The 19516-nt window shown below is 29.3% G+C and overlaps 1 protein-coding gene across 1 annotated transcript in view; it reads right to left on the bottom strand.

The window, feature by feature from the left end:
- Positions 1 to 19516, bottom strand: part of LOC130902411 (nidogen) — a 25038-nt gene extending 5522 nt beyond the window's left edge. Inside the window, exons 1-13 of the mRNA XM_057814546.1 lie at positions 19207 to 19516; positions 18100 to 18346; positions 17810 to 18050; positions 17669 to 17748; positions 17457 to 17606; positions 17175 to 17394; positions 16540 to 16708; positions 16209 to 16485; positions 15768 to 16124; positions 15207 to 15713; positions 9984 to 10238; positions 9840 to 9923; positions 9437 to 9787 (exon numbers count right to left, since the gene is read on the bottom strand). Of these exons, the coding sequence (XP_057670529.1) occupies positions 9437 to 9787; positions 9840 to 9923; positions 9984 to 10238; positions 15207 to 15713; positions 15768 to 16124; positions 16209 to 16485; positions 16540 to 16708; positions 17175 to 17394; positions 17457 to 17606; positions 17669 to 17748; positions 17810 to 18050; positions 18100 to 18346; positions 19207 to 19395 (3127 nt within the window). The 5' untranslated portion in view covers positions 19396 to 19516. The remainder of the gene's footprint in view (positions 1 to 9436; positions 9788 to 9839; positions 9924 to 9983; positions 10239 to 15206; positions 15714 to 15767; positions 16125 to 16208; positions 16486 to 16539; positions 16709 to 17174; positions 17395 to 17456; positions 17607 to 17668; positions 17749 to 17809; positions 18051 to 18099; positions 18347 to 19206) is intronic.

Here is a 19516-nt window from a genome sequence, read left to right as displayed (position 1 = left end):
TAGTTTTGATAGTTAAATGACAGTACCTTTTATAAAAAGAAAGTTTTCGTAGACAAACGATAGTTTCGATAGATAAATGACAGTATCTTTTATAGAATGACAGAATCTTTTATAGAATGACAGAATCTTTTATAGATTGACAGAATCTTTTATAGATTGACAGTATCTTTTATAGAATGACAGAATCTTTTATAGAATGACAGAATCTTTTATAGATTGACAGAATCTTTTATAGATTGACAGTATCTTTTATAGAATGACAGAATCTTTTATAGATTGACAGTATCTTTTATAGAATGACAGAATCTTTTATAGATTGACAGAATCTTTTATAGATTGACAGTATCTTTTATAGAATGACAGAATCTTTTATAGATTGACAGAATCTTTTATAGATTGACAGTATCTTTTATAGAATGACAGAATCTTTTATAGATTGACAGAATCTTTTATAGATTGACAGTATCTTTTATAGAATGACAGAATCTTTTATAGAATGACAGAATCTTTTATAGATTGACAGAATCTTTTATAGATTGACAGTATCTTTTATAGAATGACAGAATCTTTTATAGATTGACAGAATCTTTTATAGATTGACAGTATCTTTTATAGAATGACAGAATCTTTTATAGAATGACAGAATCTTTTATAGATTGACAGAATCTTTTATAGATTGACAGTATCTTTTATAGAATGACAGAATCTTTTATAGATTGACAGTATCTTTTATAGATTGACAGTATCTTTTATAAAAATACAGTTTTCGTTCAAAAATGATAGTTTTGATAGTTAAATGACAGTATCTTTTATAAAAAGAAAGTTTTGATAGATAAATGACAGTATCTTTTATAAAAAGAAAGTTTTGATAGTTAAATGTCAGTATCTTTTATAAAAAAAAAGTTTTCATAGACAAATGGAAGTTTTGGTAGATAAATGACAGTATCTTTTATAGAGACACAGGTTTCGTAGAAAAATGACAGTTTTTATAGATAAATGACAATATCTTTTATAGAAAGACAGTTTTCGTAGAAAAATGACAGTTTTAGGGGATAAATGACAGTATTTGCTTGTAAAAAGCAATTTTTAATGACATGTTATCAATTTTTAGAGACAGTTTTTCAAGAAAAATAATAGTTTGTTATTTATAGTGACAGTTTTTAATCCCAAATGAAGGTTTTTATATCAAAAAAATGACAAATGATTATTTTGAAAAAACAATTTTATAGACAGAAGACAGTTTCTTGTTCATAGTGACAAGCGACAGTTTTCGATTGATAAAGACAGTTTTAAATGAAACGAAAGTTTCTTGAACAGTTTTTAAAAAATGAAGTTTACTTAAAAATATGACATTTTTTAATGACAAATGATGTCTTTTGGAAAATGACATCTGATGGTTTTTTTTTGAAGAAAGTTTTAAATCACGAATGAAAATTTTTAATTGCAAATGACAGATGGTTATTTTTTAGCGACAGTTCTCAAAGGAAAATGATTCTATTGAAAAGACAAGTTTGAATGACAAATGATTATTTTTGAGATACATATTTTATAGTTTATAATTTATTTATAGTTTATAATTGAAAATGACAATTCTCAAAGAATAACACCATTTTGTTATGATTAAAAACAGTTTTCATAGACAAATGACAGTTTTTTAAAATAAATGTTGGTTGGTCGTTGAAAAAAACATTTTTGCAAGAAAAATGACAGTTTGACATCGAAAAAGACAATTTTTATAGGAAAATGACAATTTTTCACAGACAAATAACAGTGTATTTAAAAAATGACGGTTTATTTTTGAAAAGTCATTTTTCATAGTCAAATGGTTGGTGGGTAAAAAACAGTTTTGGAGAAAAATTACGGAAAATAACAGATTTCATAGACAAATAACCATTTTCGAATATATTTACCATAGAAAAATGTTAATTGTACTTCAAAAAAGGCAGTTTTCGAAGAAAAGTGACAGTTTGTCATTGAAAAAAAAACGATTCTTATCAAATAATGATAATTTTTTATGGATAAAGACAGTTTTCATAAACAAATGACAGTTTTTCAATAAAAGTTTGGTTGGTGTTTGAAAAAAAAAAAAACATTTTTCGAAGAAAAATGACAGTTTGACATCGAAATAGACGATTTTCATAGAAAAATGAAAATTTTTCATAGACAAATAACAGTGTATTTCAAAAATGACGGTTTATTTTTGAAAAGTCATTTTTCATAGTCAAATGGTTGGTGGGTAAAAAACAGTTTTGGAGAAAAATTACGGAAAATAACAGATTTCATAGACAAATAACCATTTTCGAATATATTTACCATAGAAAAATGTTAATTGTACTTCAAAAAAGGCAGTTTTCGAAGAAAAGTGACAGTTTGTCATTGAAAAAAAAAACGATTCTTATCAAATAATGATAATTTTTTATGGATAAAGACAGTTTTCATAAACAAATGACAGTTTTTCAATAAAAGTTTGGTTGGTGTTTGAAAAAAAAAACATTTTTCGAAGAAAAATGACAGTTTGACATCGAAATAGACGATTTTCATAGAAAAATGAAAATTTTTCATAGACAAATAACAGTATTTTCCAAAAATGACGGTTTATTTTTGAAAAATCAGTTTTCATAGACAAATGGTTGGTAGGTAAAAAACATTTTTGGAGAAAAATGACGGTTTTTCATTGAAAAAGAATTCTCACGAAGTAATAACAGTTTGATATGGATAATGACAGATTTCATAGATAAATAACCATCTTCGAATATACTTACCATAGACAAATGTTAATTGTACTTTAAAAAAGACAGTTTTCGTAGAAAAGTGACAATTTGTCATTGAAAAAAAAAACGATTCTTATCAAATAATGATAATTTTTTATGGATAAAGACAGTTTTCATAAACAAATGACAGTTTTTCAATAAAAGTTTGGTTGGTGTTTGAAAAAAAAAAACATTTTTCGAAGAAAAATGACAGTTTGACATCGAAATAGACGATTTTCATAGAAAAATGAAAATTTTTCATAGACAAATAACAGTATTTTCCAAAAATGACGGTTTATTTTTGAAAAATCAGTTTTCATAGACAAATGGTTGGTAGGTAAAAAACATTTTTGGAGAAAAATGACGGTTTTTCATTGAAAAAGAATTCTCACGAAGTAATAACAGTTTGATATGGATAATGACAGATTTCATAGATAAATAACCATCTTCGAATATACTTACCATAGACAAATGTTAATTGTACTTTAAAAAAGACAGTTTTCGTAGAAAAGTGACAATTTGTCATTGAAGAAAAAAACGATTCTCATCAAATAATGATAATTTTTTACAGACAAAGACAGTTTTCATAAACAAATGACAGTTTTTGAAGTAAGAGTTGGTTGGTGTTTGAAAAAAAAACATTTTTCCAAGAAAAATGACAGTTTGACATCGAAATAGACGATTTTCATAGAAAAATGAAAATTTTTCATAGACAAATAACAGTATTTTCCAAAAATGACGGTTTATTTTTGAAAAATCAGTTTTCATAGACAAATGGTTGGTAGGTAAAAAACATTTTTGGAGAAAAATGACGGTTTTTCATTGAAAAAGAATTCTCACGAAGTAATAACAGTTTGATATGGATAATGACAGATTTCATAGATAAATAACCATCTTCGAATATACTTACCATAGACAAATGTTAATTGTACTTTAAAAAAGACAGTTTTCGTAGAAAAGTGACAATTTGTCATTGAAGAAAAAAACGATTCTCATCAAATAATGATAATTTTTTACAGACAAAGACAGTTTTCATAAACAAATGACAGTTTTTGAAGTAAGAGTTGGTTGGTGTTTGAAAAAAAAACATTTTTCCAAGAAAAATGACAGTTTGACATCGAAATAGACGATTTTCATAGAAAAATGAAAATTTTTCATAGACAAATAACAGTATTTTCCAAAAATGACGGTTTATTTTTGAAAAATCAGTTTTCATAGACAAATGGTTGGTGGGTAAAAAACATTTTTGGAGAAAAATGACGGTTTTTCATTGAAAAAGAATTCTCACGAAGTAATAACAGTTTGATATGGATAACGACAGATTTCATAGATAAATAACCATCTTTGAATATACTTACCATAGACAAATGTTAATTGTACTTTAAAAAAGACAGTTTTCGAAGAAAAGTGACAATTTGTCATTGAAAAAGATGATTCTAATAGAAAAATAATAACTTGTTATGGATAAAGACAGTTGTCATAGTCAAATAACAGTATTTTCCAAAAATGACGGTTTATTTTTGAAAAATCAGTTTTCATAGACAAATGGTTGGTAGGTAAAAAACATTTTTGGAGAAAAATGACGGTTTTTCATTGAAAAAGAATTCTCACGAAGTAATAACAGTTTGATATGGATAATGACAGATTTCATAGATAAATAACCATCTTCGAATATACTTACCATAGACAAATGTTAATTGTACTTTAAAAAAGACAGTTTTCGTAGAAAAGTGACAATTTGTCATTGAAAAAAAAAACGATTCTTATCAAATAATGATAATTTTTTATGGATAAAGACAGTTTTCATAAACAAATGACAGTTTTTCAATAAAAGTTTGGTTGGTGTTTGAAAAAAAAAACATTTTTCGAAGAAAAATGACAGTTTGACATCGAAATAGACGATTTTCATAGAAAAATGAAAATTTTTCATAGACAAATAACAGTATTTTCCAAAAATGACGGTTTATTTTTGAAAAATCAGTTTTCATAGACAAATGGTTGGTAGGTAAAAAACATTTTTGGAGAAAAATGACGGTTTTTCATTGAAAAAGAATTCTCACGAAGTAATAACAGTTTGATATGGATAATGACAGATTTCATAGATAAATAACCATCTTCGAATATACTTACCATAGACAAATGTTAATTGTACTTTAAAAAAGACAGTTTTCGTAGAAAAGTGACAATTTGTCATTGAAAAAAAAAACGATTCTTATCAAATAATGATAATTTTTTATGGATAAAGACAGTTTTCATAAACAAATGACAGTTTTTCAATAAAAGTTTGGTTGGTGTTTGAAAAAAAAAAACATTTTTCGAAGAAAAATGACAGTTTGACATCGAAATAGACGATTTTCATAGAAAAATGAAAATTTTTCATAGACAAATAACAGTATTTTCCAAAAATGACGGTTTATTTTTGAAAAATCAGTTTTCATAGACAAATGGTTGGTAGGTAAAAAACATTTTTGGAGAAAAATGACGGTTTTTCATTGAAAAAGAATTCTCACGAAGTAATAACAGTTTGATATGGATAATGACAGATTTCATAGATAAATAACCATCTTCGAATATACTTACCATAGACAAATGTTAATTGTACTTTAAAAAAGACAGTTTTCGTAGAAAAGTGACAATTTGTCATTGAAGAAAAAAACGATTCTCATCAAATAATGATAATTTTTTACAGACAAAGACAGTTTTCATAAACAAATGACAGTTTTTGAAGTAAGAGTTGGTTGGTGTTTGAAAAAAAAACATTTTTCCAAGAAAAATGACAGTTTGACATCGAAATAGACGATTTTCATAGAAAAATGAAAATTTTTCATAGACAAATAACAGTATTTTCCAAAAATGACGGTTTATTTTTGAAAAATCAGTTTTCATAGACAAATGGTTGGTAGGTAAAAAACATTTTTGGAGAAAAATGACGGTTTTTCATTGAAAAAGAATTCTCACGAAGTAATAACAGTTTGATATGGATAATGACAGATTTCATAGATAAATAACCATCTTCGAATATACTTACCATAGACAAATGTTAATTGTACTTTAAAAAAGACAGTTTTCGTAGAAAAGTGACAATTTGTCATTGAAGAAAAAAACGATTCTCATCAAATAATGATAATTTTTTACAGACAAAGACAGTTTTCATAAACAAATGACAGTTTTTGAAGTAAGAGTTGGTTGGTGTTTGAAAAAAAAACATTTTTCCAAGAAAAATGACAGTTTGACATCGAAATAGACGATTTTCATAGAAAAATGAAAATTTTTCATAGACAAATAACAGTATTTTCCAAAAATGACGGTTTATTTTTGAAAAATCAGTTTTCATAGACAAATGGTTGGTGGGTAAAAAACATTTTTGGAGAAAAATGACGGTTTTTCATTGAAAAAGAATTCTCACGAAGTAATAACAGTTTGATATGGATAACGACAGATTTCATAGATAAATAACCATCTTTGAATATACTTACCATAGACAAATGTTAATTGTACTTTAAAAAAGACAGTTTTCGAAGAAAAGTGACAATTTGTCATTGAAAAAGATGATTCTAATAGAAAAATAATAACTTGTTATGGATAAAGACAGTTGTCATAGTCAAATAACAGTATTTTCCAAAAATGACGGTTTATTTTTGAAAAATCAGTTTTCATAGACAAATGGTTGGTAGGTAAAAAACATTTTTGGAGAAAAATGACGGTTTTTCATTGAAAAAGAATTCTCACGAAGTAATAACAGTTTGATATGGATAATGACAGATTTCATAGATAAATAACCATCTTCGAATATACTTACCATAGACAAATGTTAATTGTACTTTAAAAAAGACAGTTTTCGTAGAAAAGTGACAATTTGTCATTGAAAAAAAAAACGATTCTTATCAAATAATGATAATTTTTTATGGATAAAGACAGTTTTCATAAACAAATGACAGTTTTTCAATAAAAGTTTGGTTGGTGTTTGAAAAAAAAAACATTTTTCGAAGAAAAATGACAGTTTGACATCGAAATAGACGATTTTCATAGAAAAATGAAAATTTTTCATAGACAAATAACAGTATTTTCCAAAAATGACGGTTTATTTTTGAAAAATCAGTTTTCATAGACAAATGGTTGGTAGGTAAAAAACATTTTTGGAGAAAAATGACGGTTTTTCATTGAAAAAGAATTCTCACGAAGTAATAACAGTTTGATATGGATAATGACAGATTTCATAGATAAATAACCATCTTCGAATATACTTACCATAGACAAATGTTAATTGTACTTTAAAAAAGACAGTTTTCGTAGAAAAGTGACAATTTGTCATTGAAGAAAAAAACGATTCTCATCAAATAATGATAATTTTTTACAGACAAAGACAGTTTTCATAAACAAATGACAGTTTTTGAAGTAAGAGTTGGTTGGTGTTTGAAAAAAAAACATTTTTCCAAGAAAAATGACAGTTTGACATCGAAATAGACGATTTTCATAGAAAAATGAAAATTTTTCATAGACAAATAACAGTATTTTCCAAAAATGACGGTTTATTTTTGAAAAATCAGTTTTCATAGACAAATGGTTGGTGGGTAAAAAACATTTTTGGAGAAAAATGACGGTTTTTCATTGAAAAAGAATTCTCACGAAGTAATAACAGTTTGATATGGATAACGACAGATTTCATAGATAAATAACCATCTTTGAATATACTTACCATAGACAAATGTTAATTGTACTTTAAAAAAGACAGTTTTCGAAGAAAAGTGACAATTTGTCATTGAAAAAGATGATTCTAATAGAAAAATAATAACTTGTTATGGATAAAGACAGTTGTCATAGTCAAATAACAGTATTTTCCAAAAATGACGGTTTATTGTTGAAAAATGAGTTTTCATAGATAAATGGTTGGTGGGTAAAAAACATTTTTGGAGAAAAATGACGGTTTTTCATTGAAAAAGAATTCCTTACCATAGACAAATGTTAATTGTACTTTAAAAAAGACAGTTTTCGTAGAAAAGTGACAATTTGTCATTGAAGAAAAAAACGATTCTCATCAAATAATGATAATTTTTTACAGACAAAGACAGTTTTCATAAACAAATGACAGTTTTTGAAGTAAGAGTTGGTTGGTGTTTGAAAAAAAAACATTTTTCCAAGCAAAATGACAGTTTGACATCGAAATAGACGATTTTCATAGAAAAATGAAAATTTTTCATAGACAAATAACAGTATTTTCCAAAAATGACGGTTTATTTTTGAAAAATCAGTTTTCATAGACAAATGGTTGGTGGGTAAAAAACATTTTTGGAGAAAAATGACGGTTTTTCATTGAAAAAGAATTCTCACGAAGTAATAACAGTTTGATATGGATAACGACAGATTTCATAGATAAATAACCATCTTTGAATATACTTACCATAGACAAATGTTAATTGTACTTTAAAAAAGACAGTTTTCGAAGAAAAGTGACAATTTGTCATTGAAAAAGATGATTCTAATAGAAAAATAATAACTTGTTATGGATAAAGACAGTTGTCATAGTCAAATAACAGTATTTTCCAAAAATGACGGTTTATTGTTGAAAAATGAGTTTTCATAGATAAATGGTTGGTGGGTAAAAAACATTTTTGGAGAAAAATGACGGTTTTTCATTGAAAAAGAATTCCTTACCATAGACAAATGTTAATTGTACTTTAAAAAAGACAGTTTTCAAAGAAAAGTGACAATTTGTCATTGAAGAAAAAAACGATTCTCATCAAATAATGATAATTTTTTACAGACAAAGACAGTTTTCATAAACAAATGACAGTTTTTGAAGTAAGAGTTGGTTGGTGTTTGAAAAAAAAACATTTTTCCAAGAAAAATGACAGTTTGACATCGAAATAGACGATTTTCATAGAAAAATGAAAATTTTTCATAGACAAATAACAGTATTTTCCAAAAATGACGGTTTATTTTTGAAAAATCAGTTTTCATAGACAAATGGTTGGTGGGTAAAAAACATTTTTGGAGAAAAATGACGGTTTTTCATTGAAAAAGAATTCTCACGAAGTAATAACAGTTTGATATGGATAACGACAGATTTCATAGATAAATAACCATCTTCGAATATACTTACCATAGACAAATGTTAATTGTACTTTAAAAAAGACAGTTTTCGAAGAAAAGTGACAATTTGTCATTGAAAAAGATGATTCTCATAGAAAAATAATAACTTGTTATGGATAAAGACAGTTGTCATAGTCAAATAACAGTATTTTCCAAAAATGACGGTTTATTGTTGAAAAATGAGTTTTCATAGACAAATGGTTGGTGGGTAAAAAACATTTTTGGAGAAAAATGACGGTTTTTCATTGAAAAAGAATTCTCACGAAGTAATAACAGTTTGTTATGGATAATGACAGATTTCATAGATAAATAACCATCTTCGAATATACTTACCATAGACAAATGTTAATTGTACTTTAAAAAAAGACAGTCTGCGAAGAAAAGTGACTTTTTTCAAAAAAAAACGGAGTAAATTTTCTTTATTCCTGAAAAAACACTTTTGAAAAGTAAAATACATTTTTCATAGACAAACCAAACTTTCTCATTAAAATAGCTCCCATAGAAAAATTACATAACCTCGTCCACATCGACAAATAAAGTTTCGTGTGGTTGACTGCAACGTTGCCAAATTGTATCGAAATAAAATAATATCTTACCAGTTAAACAGGAGGCTTGCGCATGGCACATAGTCGGATCGATATGACAATTCCTTTCGGCGTAACAAGAAAATCCATCTCCGAAGTATCCTTCCTTACAAAAACATTTGTAGGTTAGTTCTTCGTCGACGTATCTACAAGAAGCGTGTTCGCCGCAATTATTCAAAGTGTCGCACCCGATTATTTTTTCCCTACATTCCGTTATGCCGTCTCCGACGTAGCCGGGTTTGCAATGGCAATAATTGATTTGGTAGTCGTCGTCGTAGAGGCATTCGGCGTTTTGAACGCATTTACCACCACCGCAAGATCCGGCTATTTGAACGCACTGTTGCTGGGAATCGCGTTCATAACCTAAAATTTTTCTCGTTTAAGCGTTACATTAACCTCACTTTTTGCAACGCACCTTCCTTACAAATGCATTCATATTTCAACGAAGGCATTACAACGCATTCCTCATTCGGAGTACAATCCTTAGTCGAGGTACAACCTGTAAGGGAAAAATCGAAATTTTGCCGCCAAAATTACGTTATAATATGAAAACCCTCACCGATTATAGAGCAGAAGTATCCGTCGCCGATAAATCCCGGATTACATATACACTGCGATCTTCCCAAGGATTCTACGTACGTACACGTGGCTTGCGGATGGCAGTTGTCTTCTTCCACGCAAGATATTATTTCCGGTTCACAATTATATCCGGTACCTTCGAATTTTTCGTTACAAATACATTCGTATTCGTGTGTTAGATCCGAATAGGTACAAGATGCGTTCGGATGACAATTATTTAGTACGTCGCAAGATCCTGGTAGAAGAAGAACGTTTTAAAAAGTACTAGCTCAACGTATATTACAGTTTGTGTATAGTTTCGAGGGGCTACTATACCAAATATGTAGTGAAACGAACGGTTACAGAAAGACTACAGTGATACCAACTGAAATCAATGGAAAATCACCATAACGACAATGGTGCCAACTAAAATCAATGCCAAATCGCCATGACGACAGTGGTGCCAACTATATTTAATGTAATATCACGAAAACAGCGAGGCTAACTTAATTCAAAGTAAAATCTAGATGAAAACAATGATTTAGAAGAAAATTGGGACGAAAACAGTGATGCCAACAAAATTCAATGTAAAATCGCGATAAAAACAGTGCTACCGACTAAATTTCAACTAAAATCAATATTGCCAACTGAATTTAAGGTAAAATCTAGATGAAAACAATGATTCAGAAGAAAATTGGGACGAAAACAGTGATGCCAACAAAATTCAATGTAAAATCGCGATAAAAACAGTGCTACCGACTAAATTTCAACTAAAATCAATATTGCCAACTGAATTTAAGGTAAAATCTAGATGAAAACAATGATTCAGAAGAAAATTGGGACGAAAACAGTGATGCCAACAAAATTCAATGTAAAATCGCGATAAAAACAGTGCTACCGACTAAATTTCAACTAAAATCAATATTGCCAACTGAATTTAAGGTGAAATCTAGATGAAAACAATGATTCAGAAGAAAATTGGGACGAAAACAGTGATGCCAACAAAATTCAATGTAAAATCGCGATAAAAACAGTGCTACCGACTAAATTTCAACTAAAATCAATATTGCCAACTGAATTTAAGGTAAAATCTAGATGAAAACAATGATTCAGAAGAAAATTGGGACGAAAACAATGATGCCAACAAAATTAAATGTAAAATCGCGATAAAAACAGTGCTACCGACTAAATTTCAACTAAAATCAATATTGCCAACTGAATTTAAGGTAAAATCTAGATGAAAACAATGATTCAGAAGAAAATTGGGACGAAAACAATGATGCCAACAAAATTCAATGTAAAATCGCGATAAAAACAGTGCTACCGACTAAATTTCAACTAAAATCAATATTGCCAACTGAATTTAAGGTAAAATCTAGATGAAAACAATGATTCAGAAGAAAATTGGGACGAAAACAGTGATGTCAACAAAATTAAATGTAAAATCGCGATAAAAACAGTGCTACCGACTAAATTTCAACTAAAATCAATATTGCCAACTGAATTTAAGGTAAAATCTAGATGAAAACAATGATTCAGAAGAAAATTGGGACGAAAACAATGATGCCAACAAAATTAAATGTAAAATCGCGATAAAAACAGTGCTACCGACTAAATTTCAACTAAAATCAATATTGCCAACTGAATTTAAGGTAAAATCTAGATGAAAACAATGATTCAGAAGAAAATTGGGACGAAAACAATGATGCCAACAAAATTCAATGTAAAATCGCGATAAAAACAGTGCTACCGACTAAATTTCAACTAAAATCAATATTGCCAACTGAATTTAAGGTAAAATCTAGATGAAAACAATGATTCAGAAGAAAATTGGGACGAAAACAGTGATGTCAACAAAATTAAATGTAAAATCGCGATAAAAACAGTGCTACCGACTAAATTTCAACTAAAATCAATATTGCCAACTGAATTTAAGGTAAAATCTAGATGAAAACAATGATTCAGAAGAAAATTGGGACGAAAACAATGATGCCAACAAAATTAAATGTAAAATCGCGATAAAAACAGTGCTACCGACTAAATTTCAACTAAAATCAATATTGCCAACTGAATTTAAGGTAAAATCTAGATGAAAACAATGATTCAGAAGAAAATTGGGACGAAAACAGTGATGTCAACAAAATTAAATGTAAAATCGCGATAAAAACAGTGCTACCGACTAAATTTCAACTAAAATCAATATTGCCAACTGAATTTAAGGTAAAATCTAGATGAAAACAATGATTCAGAAGAAAATTGGGACGAAAACAATGATGCCAACAAAATTCAATGTAAAATCGCGATAAAAACAGTGCTACCGACTAAATTTCAACTAAAATCAATATTGCCAACTGAATTTAAGGTAAAATCTAGATGAAAACAATGATTCAGAAGAAAATTGGGACGAAAACAGTGATGTCAACAAAATTAAATGTAAAATCGCGATAAAAACAGTGCTACCGACTAAATTTCAACTAAAATCAATATTGCCAACTGAATTTAAGGTAAAATCTAGATGAAAACAATGATTCAGAAGAAAATTGGGACGAAAACAATGATGCCAACAAAATTAAATGTAAAATCGCGATAAAAACAGTGCTACCGACTAAATTTCAACTAAAATCAATATTGCCAACTGAATTTAAGGTAAAATCTAGATGAAAACAATGATTCAGAAGAAAATTGGGACGAAAACAGTGATGTCAACAAAATTAAATGTAAAATCGCGATAAAAACAGTGCTACCGACTAAATTTCAACTAAAATCAATATTGCCAACTGAATTTAAGGTAAAATCTAGATGAAAACAATGATTCAGAAGAAAATTGGGACGAAAACAGTGATGCCAACAAAATTCAATGTAAAATCTCGATAAAAACAGTGCTACCGACTAAATTTCAACTAAAATCAATATTGCCAACTGAATTTAAGGTAAAATCTAGATGAAAACAATGATTCAGAAGAAAATTGGGACGAAAACAGTGATGCCAACAAAATTCAATGTAAAATCTCGATAAAAACAGTGCTACCGACTAAATTTCAACTAAAATCAATATTGCCAACTGAATTTAAGGTAAAATCTAGATGAAAACAATGATTCAGAAGAAAATTGGGACGAAAACAGTGATGCCAACAAAATTCAATGTAAAATCGCGATAAAAACAGTGCTACCGACTAAATTTCAACTAAAATCAATATTGCCAACTGAATTTAAGGTAAAATCTAGATGAAAACAATGATTCAGAAGAAAATTGGGACGAAAACAATGATGCCAACAAAATTAAATGTAAAATCGCGATAAAAACAGTGCTACCGACTAAATTTCAACTAAAATCAATATTGCCAACTGAATTTAAGGTAAAATCTAGATGAAAACAATGATTCAGAAGAAAATTGGGACGAAAACAGTGATGCCAACAAAATTAAATGTAAAATCGCGATAAAAACAGTGCTACCGACTAAATTTCAACTAAAATCAATATTGCCAACTGAATTTAAGGTAAAATCTAGATGAAAACAATGATTCAGAAGAAAATTGGGACGAAAACAGTGATGCCAACAAAATTCAATGTAAAATCGCGATAAAAACAGTGCTACCGACTAAATTTCAACTAAAATCAATATTGCCAACTGAATTTAAGGTAAAATCTAGATGAAAACAATGATTCAGAAGAAAATTGGGACGAAAACAGTGATGCCAACAAAATTCAATGTAAAATCGCGATAAAAACAGTGCTACCGACTAAATTTCAACTAAAATCAATATTGCCAACTGAATTTAAGGTAAAATCTAGATGAAAACAATGATTCAGAAGAAAATTGGGACGAAAACAGTGATGCCAACAAAATTCAATGTAAAATCTCGATAAAAACAGTGCTACCGACTAAATTTGAACTAAAATCAATATTGCCAACTGAATTTAAGGTAAAATCTAGATGAAAACAATGATTCAGAAGAAAATTGGGACGAAAACAGTGATGCCAACAAAATTCAATGTAAAATCGCGATAAAAACAGTGCTACCGACTAAATTTCAACTAAAATCAATATTGCCAACTGAATTTAAGGTAAAATCTAGATGAAAACAATGATTCAGAAGAAAATTGGGACGAAAACAGTGATGCCAACAAAATTCAATGTAAAATCTCGATAAAAACAGTGCTACCGACTAAATTTCAACTAAAATCAATATTGCCAACTGAATTTAAAGTCACATTTTTTATCGCCCCTCGTAACTTATGAAGAATGAAATCTGTTCCCAATGAAAACATATAAAAAACGCTTCCATTTTGGTTTTTAATAAATCCTAGCATTTTCTGATCACCCTTCGTATATAATAAACGACAAATTTTGTTTTAAACAAAATCAAACGTCTCTCGTAATTAATAACCAATAAAGTTCGTATTTAACGAAATTAATCACTTTTTGATCAATCCTCGTAAATAATGACGGACAAAATGTAAAATAATTTACACTTTTTGATAACCCCTCGTAATTGTGGACATAAAAGAAACGTTTCAATTTCTTCCTAATTAAATCATTAATAATTTTTGATTGTCCCTCGTAATCAATAACCAATTAAGTTCATTTTTAATGAAACTATTCACTTTTTGATCAACTCTCGTAAATAATGAAGGACAGAATGTGTCTTTAATAAAATCATTCACACTTTTTGATCACTCCTCGTAATAAATATTAGACAAAATTTGGTGTCAATAGAATTCCTCACATTTTTTATCATCCCTCGTAGTTAATGAAGAATGAAATTTGAAATTTGTTTTTAATGAAGCTCGAGAAAAATGCGTCCATTTTGTTTTTAATAAATCCTAACATTTTCTGATCATCCCTCGTATATAACAAAGGACAAATTTTGTTTTCAACAAAATAAATCACACTTTTCTATCGTCCCTCGTAATTAATAACCAATAAAGTTCGTATTTAACGTGGACATAAAAGAAGCGCTTCAATTTTTTCCTAATTAAATCATTTATAATTTTTGATCGCCCCTCGTAATCAATAATAGACGGTTTCAATAGAATTCCTCACATTTTCTATCACCCCTCGTAGTTAATAAAAAATGAAACCACAGAAAAAATGCTTTCGTTTTGTTTTCAATGAATCCTAGCATTTCCTAATCGCCCCTCGTAATTAATGATGAACAAAAAAAGCCATAGAACAATATTAAATAAAAAATTATTACATATTATAACCTATAAATAAAATACCTTGAAATGCCTCTGTAGTAGGATAATCAACTTGCCCCGTTGTCACTTCCTGTCTACAATACATCGTCCCTGTTTCTACAACGTATCCTGAAGGACAGTAACAACCACCTTCGGTACATATTTGAAGAATTTCGTTGCTTACACCTTGTTCCGTAGACGTTACAAATTCGGTAGTACCCGATGTATAGGCCGTAGTCGTTTCAATTTCCCTACAAGTATATCCGTCCCCCTCGTATCTAGGATGGCACACGCAATAATACTGACGAGTCGTTTCATTAATGGTACAATAACCGTAGGGGGAACAATTATTTTCAGTACGACAACTACGTTCCGGAAGCGTAGTTGTTACTAGTACCGTACACGTATATCCATCCCCCTCGTAACCAGGTAAACACGAACAAGAATATTTGTTCGTTTCGGCGTCGATAGCGCAGTAACCAAACGGCGAACAGTTGTTTGCTATGTGGCAACTGTGGTCTGGAATCGGGGCACAATACTGACCGTCACCTAAATTTATTGAAAAAAATTCTGATTAGGTCTTAAAAAATATATTCTACTTACCTCTGAATCCCGCCATACACCTACACGTAGCTACACCGTTATTTTCGAAACATTCGGCGTTTTCTTTACAAGTGACGTTCAAACAGGACCTCGCGTTATCGCAAATATGTCCGTTGCCTTCGTATCCCGGATTACATTCACAAGAATAACTCCCAACTAAATTAAAACATTGCGCGTTATAATCGCATTCGTGTTGACCAGTTTGACATTCGTTTATATCCAAACATGTCGTTCTATTTCCGTCGAAAAAACTCTGGTAACCAGGGTTGCAAACACAACGGAAGGAATCGTTGTCTACTACGACGCACGCGCTGTTTTGAGTGCATTGACTACGTCCTTCCTCGCAAGGATCGAAATCTATAAAACAAAAACTAAATATAAATCTCGTACATTATAACACCCTGTATTTAAATAAAATGCACAGATAATCTACATACATACCTCCTAAAGGGATAATTTTATTACTCAAACCAAATCTAATGATCTGTTCTCTGCTTTCGTAATTAATAAAGTTTTTACCAACTTTAAGTTTCCAAGTTTCCCCAAGTGTAATGTTGCCATATTTACAATAATCAAACACGAACGATTGGTCGACTGTGTAAAAGTAAACCATTTCGTTTCCGTTTTTATTTAATACTCTGAAAGTTCTTTGCGATACCATCTGTATTAAACCCGGACCTGTACGAGTGTACTCTTCTTGATATTCATCTATATTAACCTATAAGAAGATTTATAAGTAAATGTAAAATTTTGTTAGAGGAAAATTATTTACCCTAGATTCGTCTGGTAATAAAGGAATTTCGCCCTGTATATCCGATTCTAGACGTAGTTGATCGAAGACATCGAGTCCTAAATATTTTTGCCTTATATTCACTACTTGACTCGTGTTTTGGAATGTAATTTTGGCTGTGTGGTTGAAAACGCCGCCGGTAATTTGGTATCTTTAAAATTAAATAAATCTTCATTATTTTTAAATCGTTTTGATTTTAGAACTATTTTAATAGAAAATCAATCTTTCCTGTTTTATGAAAGTAATTTTTCATCAAAAAAACACGCAAAATCTAGACGATATATAAAAAAAACATATAAAAACGACTAATAAGTAAACACACACTGACCTACACCAAGCTGCTAATCACAATAACGCGCCATTATTGACAGATGTTTTACATTGTTGTCACGTTGTGATTTTTCTCTGATTATAATTGTTACAAACAAAATAAATTAGGATATATAATATCCCTAATTTATTTTGTTTGTAACAATTGTAATAATATTTTAATACGTACATTTTTTTTAATAGTTGCAACGATAAATCTTACAATACCGAGGACGAAGTAGGGAGAAAATTTTAATCTGGCAACATTGCGAATGTTTTAATAAGGATATAAATAAATAGTTTCTTACCCGTTCGGCGCATTTCGAACTGGTTTAGCAAACAAATATCCAATAACCCCGCCTAAAATTTGTAAAGATTGTATATCGTATCCGATGGATTCCGGTATTCTTGAAATTGCCGTATAAGCACGTCCATCCGGCATTACTACGTATGATTGCAAATCCAATCCTTCCAATTTTTCTCCATTTATTTTACCATAAATTTTACCGTTAACTCTTAGCGGTACATCTAAATAGAAACAAATATGTCGTTTTAAAAAAAAGTTATTTTTTATATTTCATAATAATAACCTTTTTTTACACAATGTTTTCCGTTTCCGTAATAATTAGTGTTGCATTCACAACAAAACCCTTCATCGTAATCAATACATTTGCCCTGTATGTGACATAAAGTTTTGGCGCCGGAACACGAAGTTGGAGAATCTTCTTCTGGTCTGCTACCTGAAATATCGATTAAAAAAATCGATTAAAAAATCGATTCTTAATGTCAATTTATCACCTACCAAAGTGAACATCCGGTTCTACTATATCCAATTGATCGATTCTGTAGATAAATTGACCGTCCAGTTCCATATTCGACCATCTAAAAAAAGAAATATAATAATTAAACAAATTAGGAATTTGATGGATAAAAAAAATCATACTCTTTCAAATTTTTAACTTGTTCGGTACCAGATCCAGGTAACGCGAACACTTTTCCTTCCGGAGAGATGATGCCAGCTTGAGCTCTAGCATCTGGTAATCCAGATTCGTCTCCAGTGCCTTGAATCCACTGGATACCGTTCTCGGGGTACAAAAATTCCACGTAGGATTGTTCTCCGTCTGTCGATATCACGACTTGGTATGTGTTTACTTTGTCGGCACCGTTTTTATAGTATCCCACACCTAGAATTCGTATTTTTATATTCCCTTAATTTTTTAAAATTCAACTGACCTTCCCAAGTAACGATCAATAAGCTAGTAGCTTGAAAATCGGCGAAATTCAAAAAGGATTCGTGCACATTTTCCGTTGCTCTTTGTATTAATCCTGGATTTTCTGTTTCGTAATAGAATATTGTTCCTGCCGCGGTTGTATCAACGTTAGAATAAAAAGGGGCTATGATGGGATAATCTAAAGGGAACTCGATGTTTATAAATTGCGGTATTGCCGTTTGAAATGATAAAAATCCGTTTGAATTTACCTTAAAAATAAAATATTCGGTTATTCTGATTTATAATAATAATATCGGCAACATTGTTATTCTGCGAAATAATAGTTCATTCTAACGTGTTGTCAAGTTTACAACAAGTCATAACGAAATAATAATAATATATAATATAGTAAAAGAATAGAATTTATATTTCAAATTTTATACAGCTTATCATTCATATTTAAATATATATTCCTAGTATGCATATTTATATTTTATATAAAATCATTTATAGTTTATGGAATATGTTATCGCAATATGGCAACGTTGTGTCATTCAAATAACTTATTGTGCTAACTTCGGATGTTATAAAAAAATTGCGCCAAGTGATTTTAAGTACCTAAAAACCAAAAAGAAAAGTGTGTTTATTTAGATGTTTGTTAAATACTTCAAACAGAAGACAAAAGTAATAATTTTCGATCAGGTATTATTATATTTACTTACACTCTAACGATATTTCTTCTTTTTTTATTATTAACATCATATCATTTAGTTTTCCAACAATTCTCTTATAGTCTCATTAAAAATTGAGTCATATTGCTAACATTTGAGAAAAATATTAATTTCTCGTATCATTTATTTACAGTTTAATTGGATGGTTACCATCACAATTTATAATTTTAAGTCAACATCTTGCAAACGTTCGTTAAGATTTGTAGTTCAATAACCTTATTTACTGCCACATTCATTACCACTAGATATTATACAAAGCGATTCGTTTACAACAGCGACCAATTTGTAGTTGTTAATAATTTCAAAGTTAGTTATTTATATAATCTATACAAAAAAAAGTCTAACAGTGTAAGTTCTGGTGATTTATTCGTCTACTTATATAACTTTCTGATACTTACAAATATAGAATCGTAGCTATTTCCAAAGAACACAATGGGTTCCCTCAATTTGATTTCTGGACTTGAAACATCGTCTCCTCTGGGTAACTTTATAGCTTCGGGGACGTTGTATGAGTAAAGTAGTCCTTCAGGTAAAGCACTACCACCACCACACAATAGATATAGTATAGTTCCTAACACTAACCTCATTTTTTTTCAAAATTTATACAGCTCCAACATTAATTTTGTTTTAAATTAAAAATGAGTGAGAATCGTAAGAAACAAATTAAGAAACTGGCGTTTATCTTGAATTCGTGTAGTATCATCTATC

Source organism: Diorhabda carinulata, chromosome X (genome assembly GCF_026250575.1).
Source record: "Diorhabda carinulata isolate Delta chromosome X, icDioCari1.1, whole genome shotgun sequence".
Classification (NCBI taxonomy): Eukaryota; Metazoa; Arthropoda; class Insecta; order Coleoptera; family Chrysomelidae; genus Diorhabda; species Diorhabda carinulata.
This window is presented reverse-complemented; position numbering and strand designations above follow the sequence as displayed.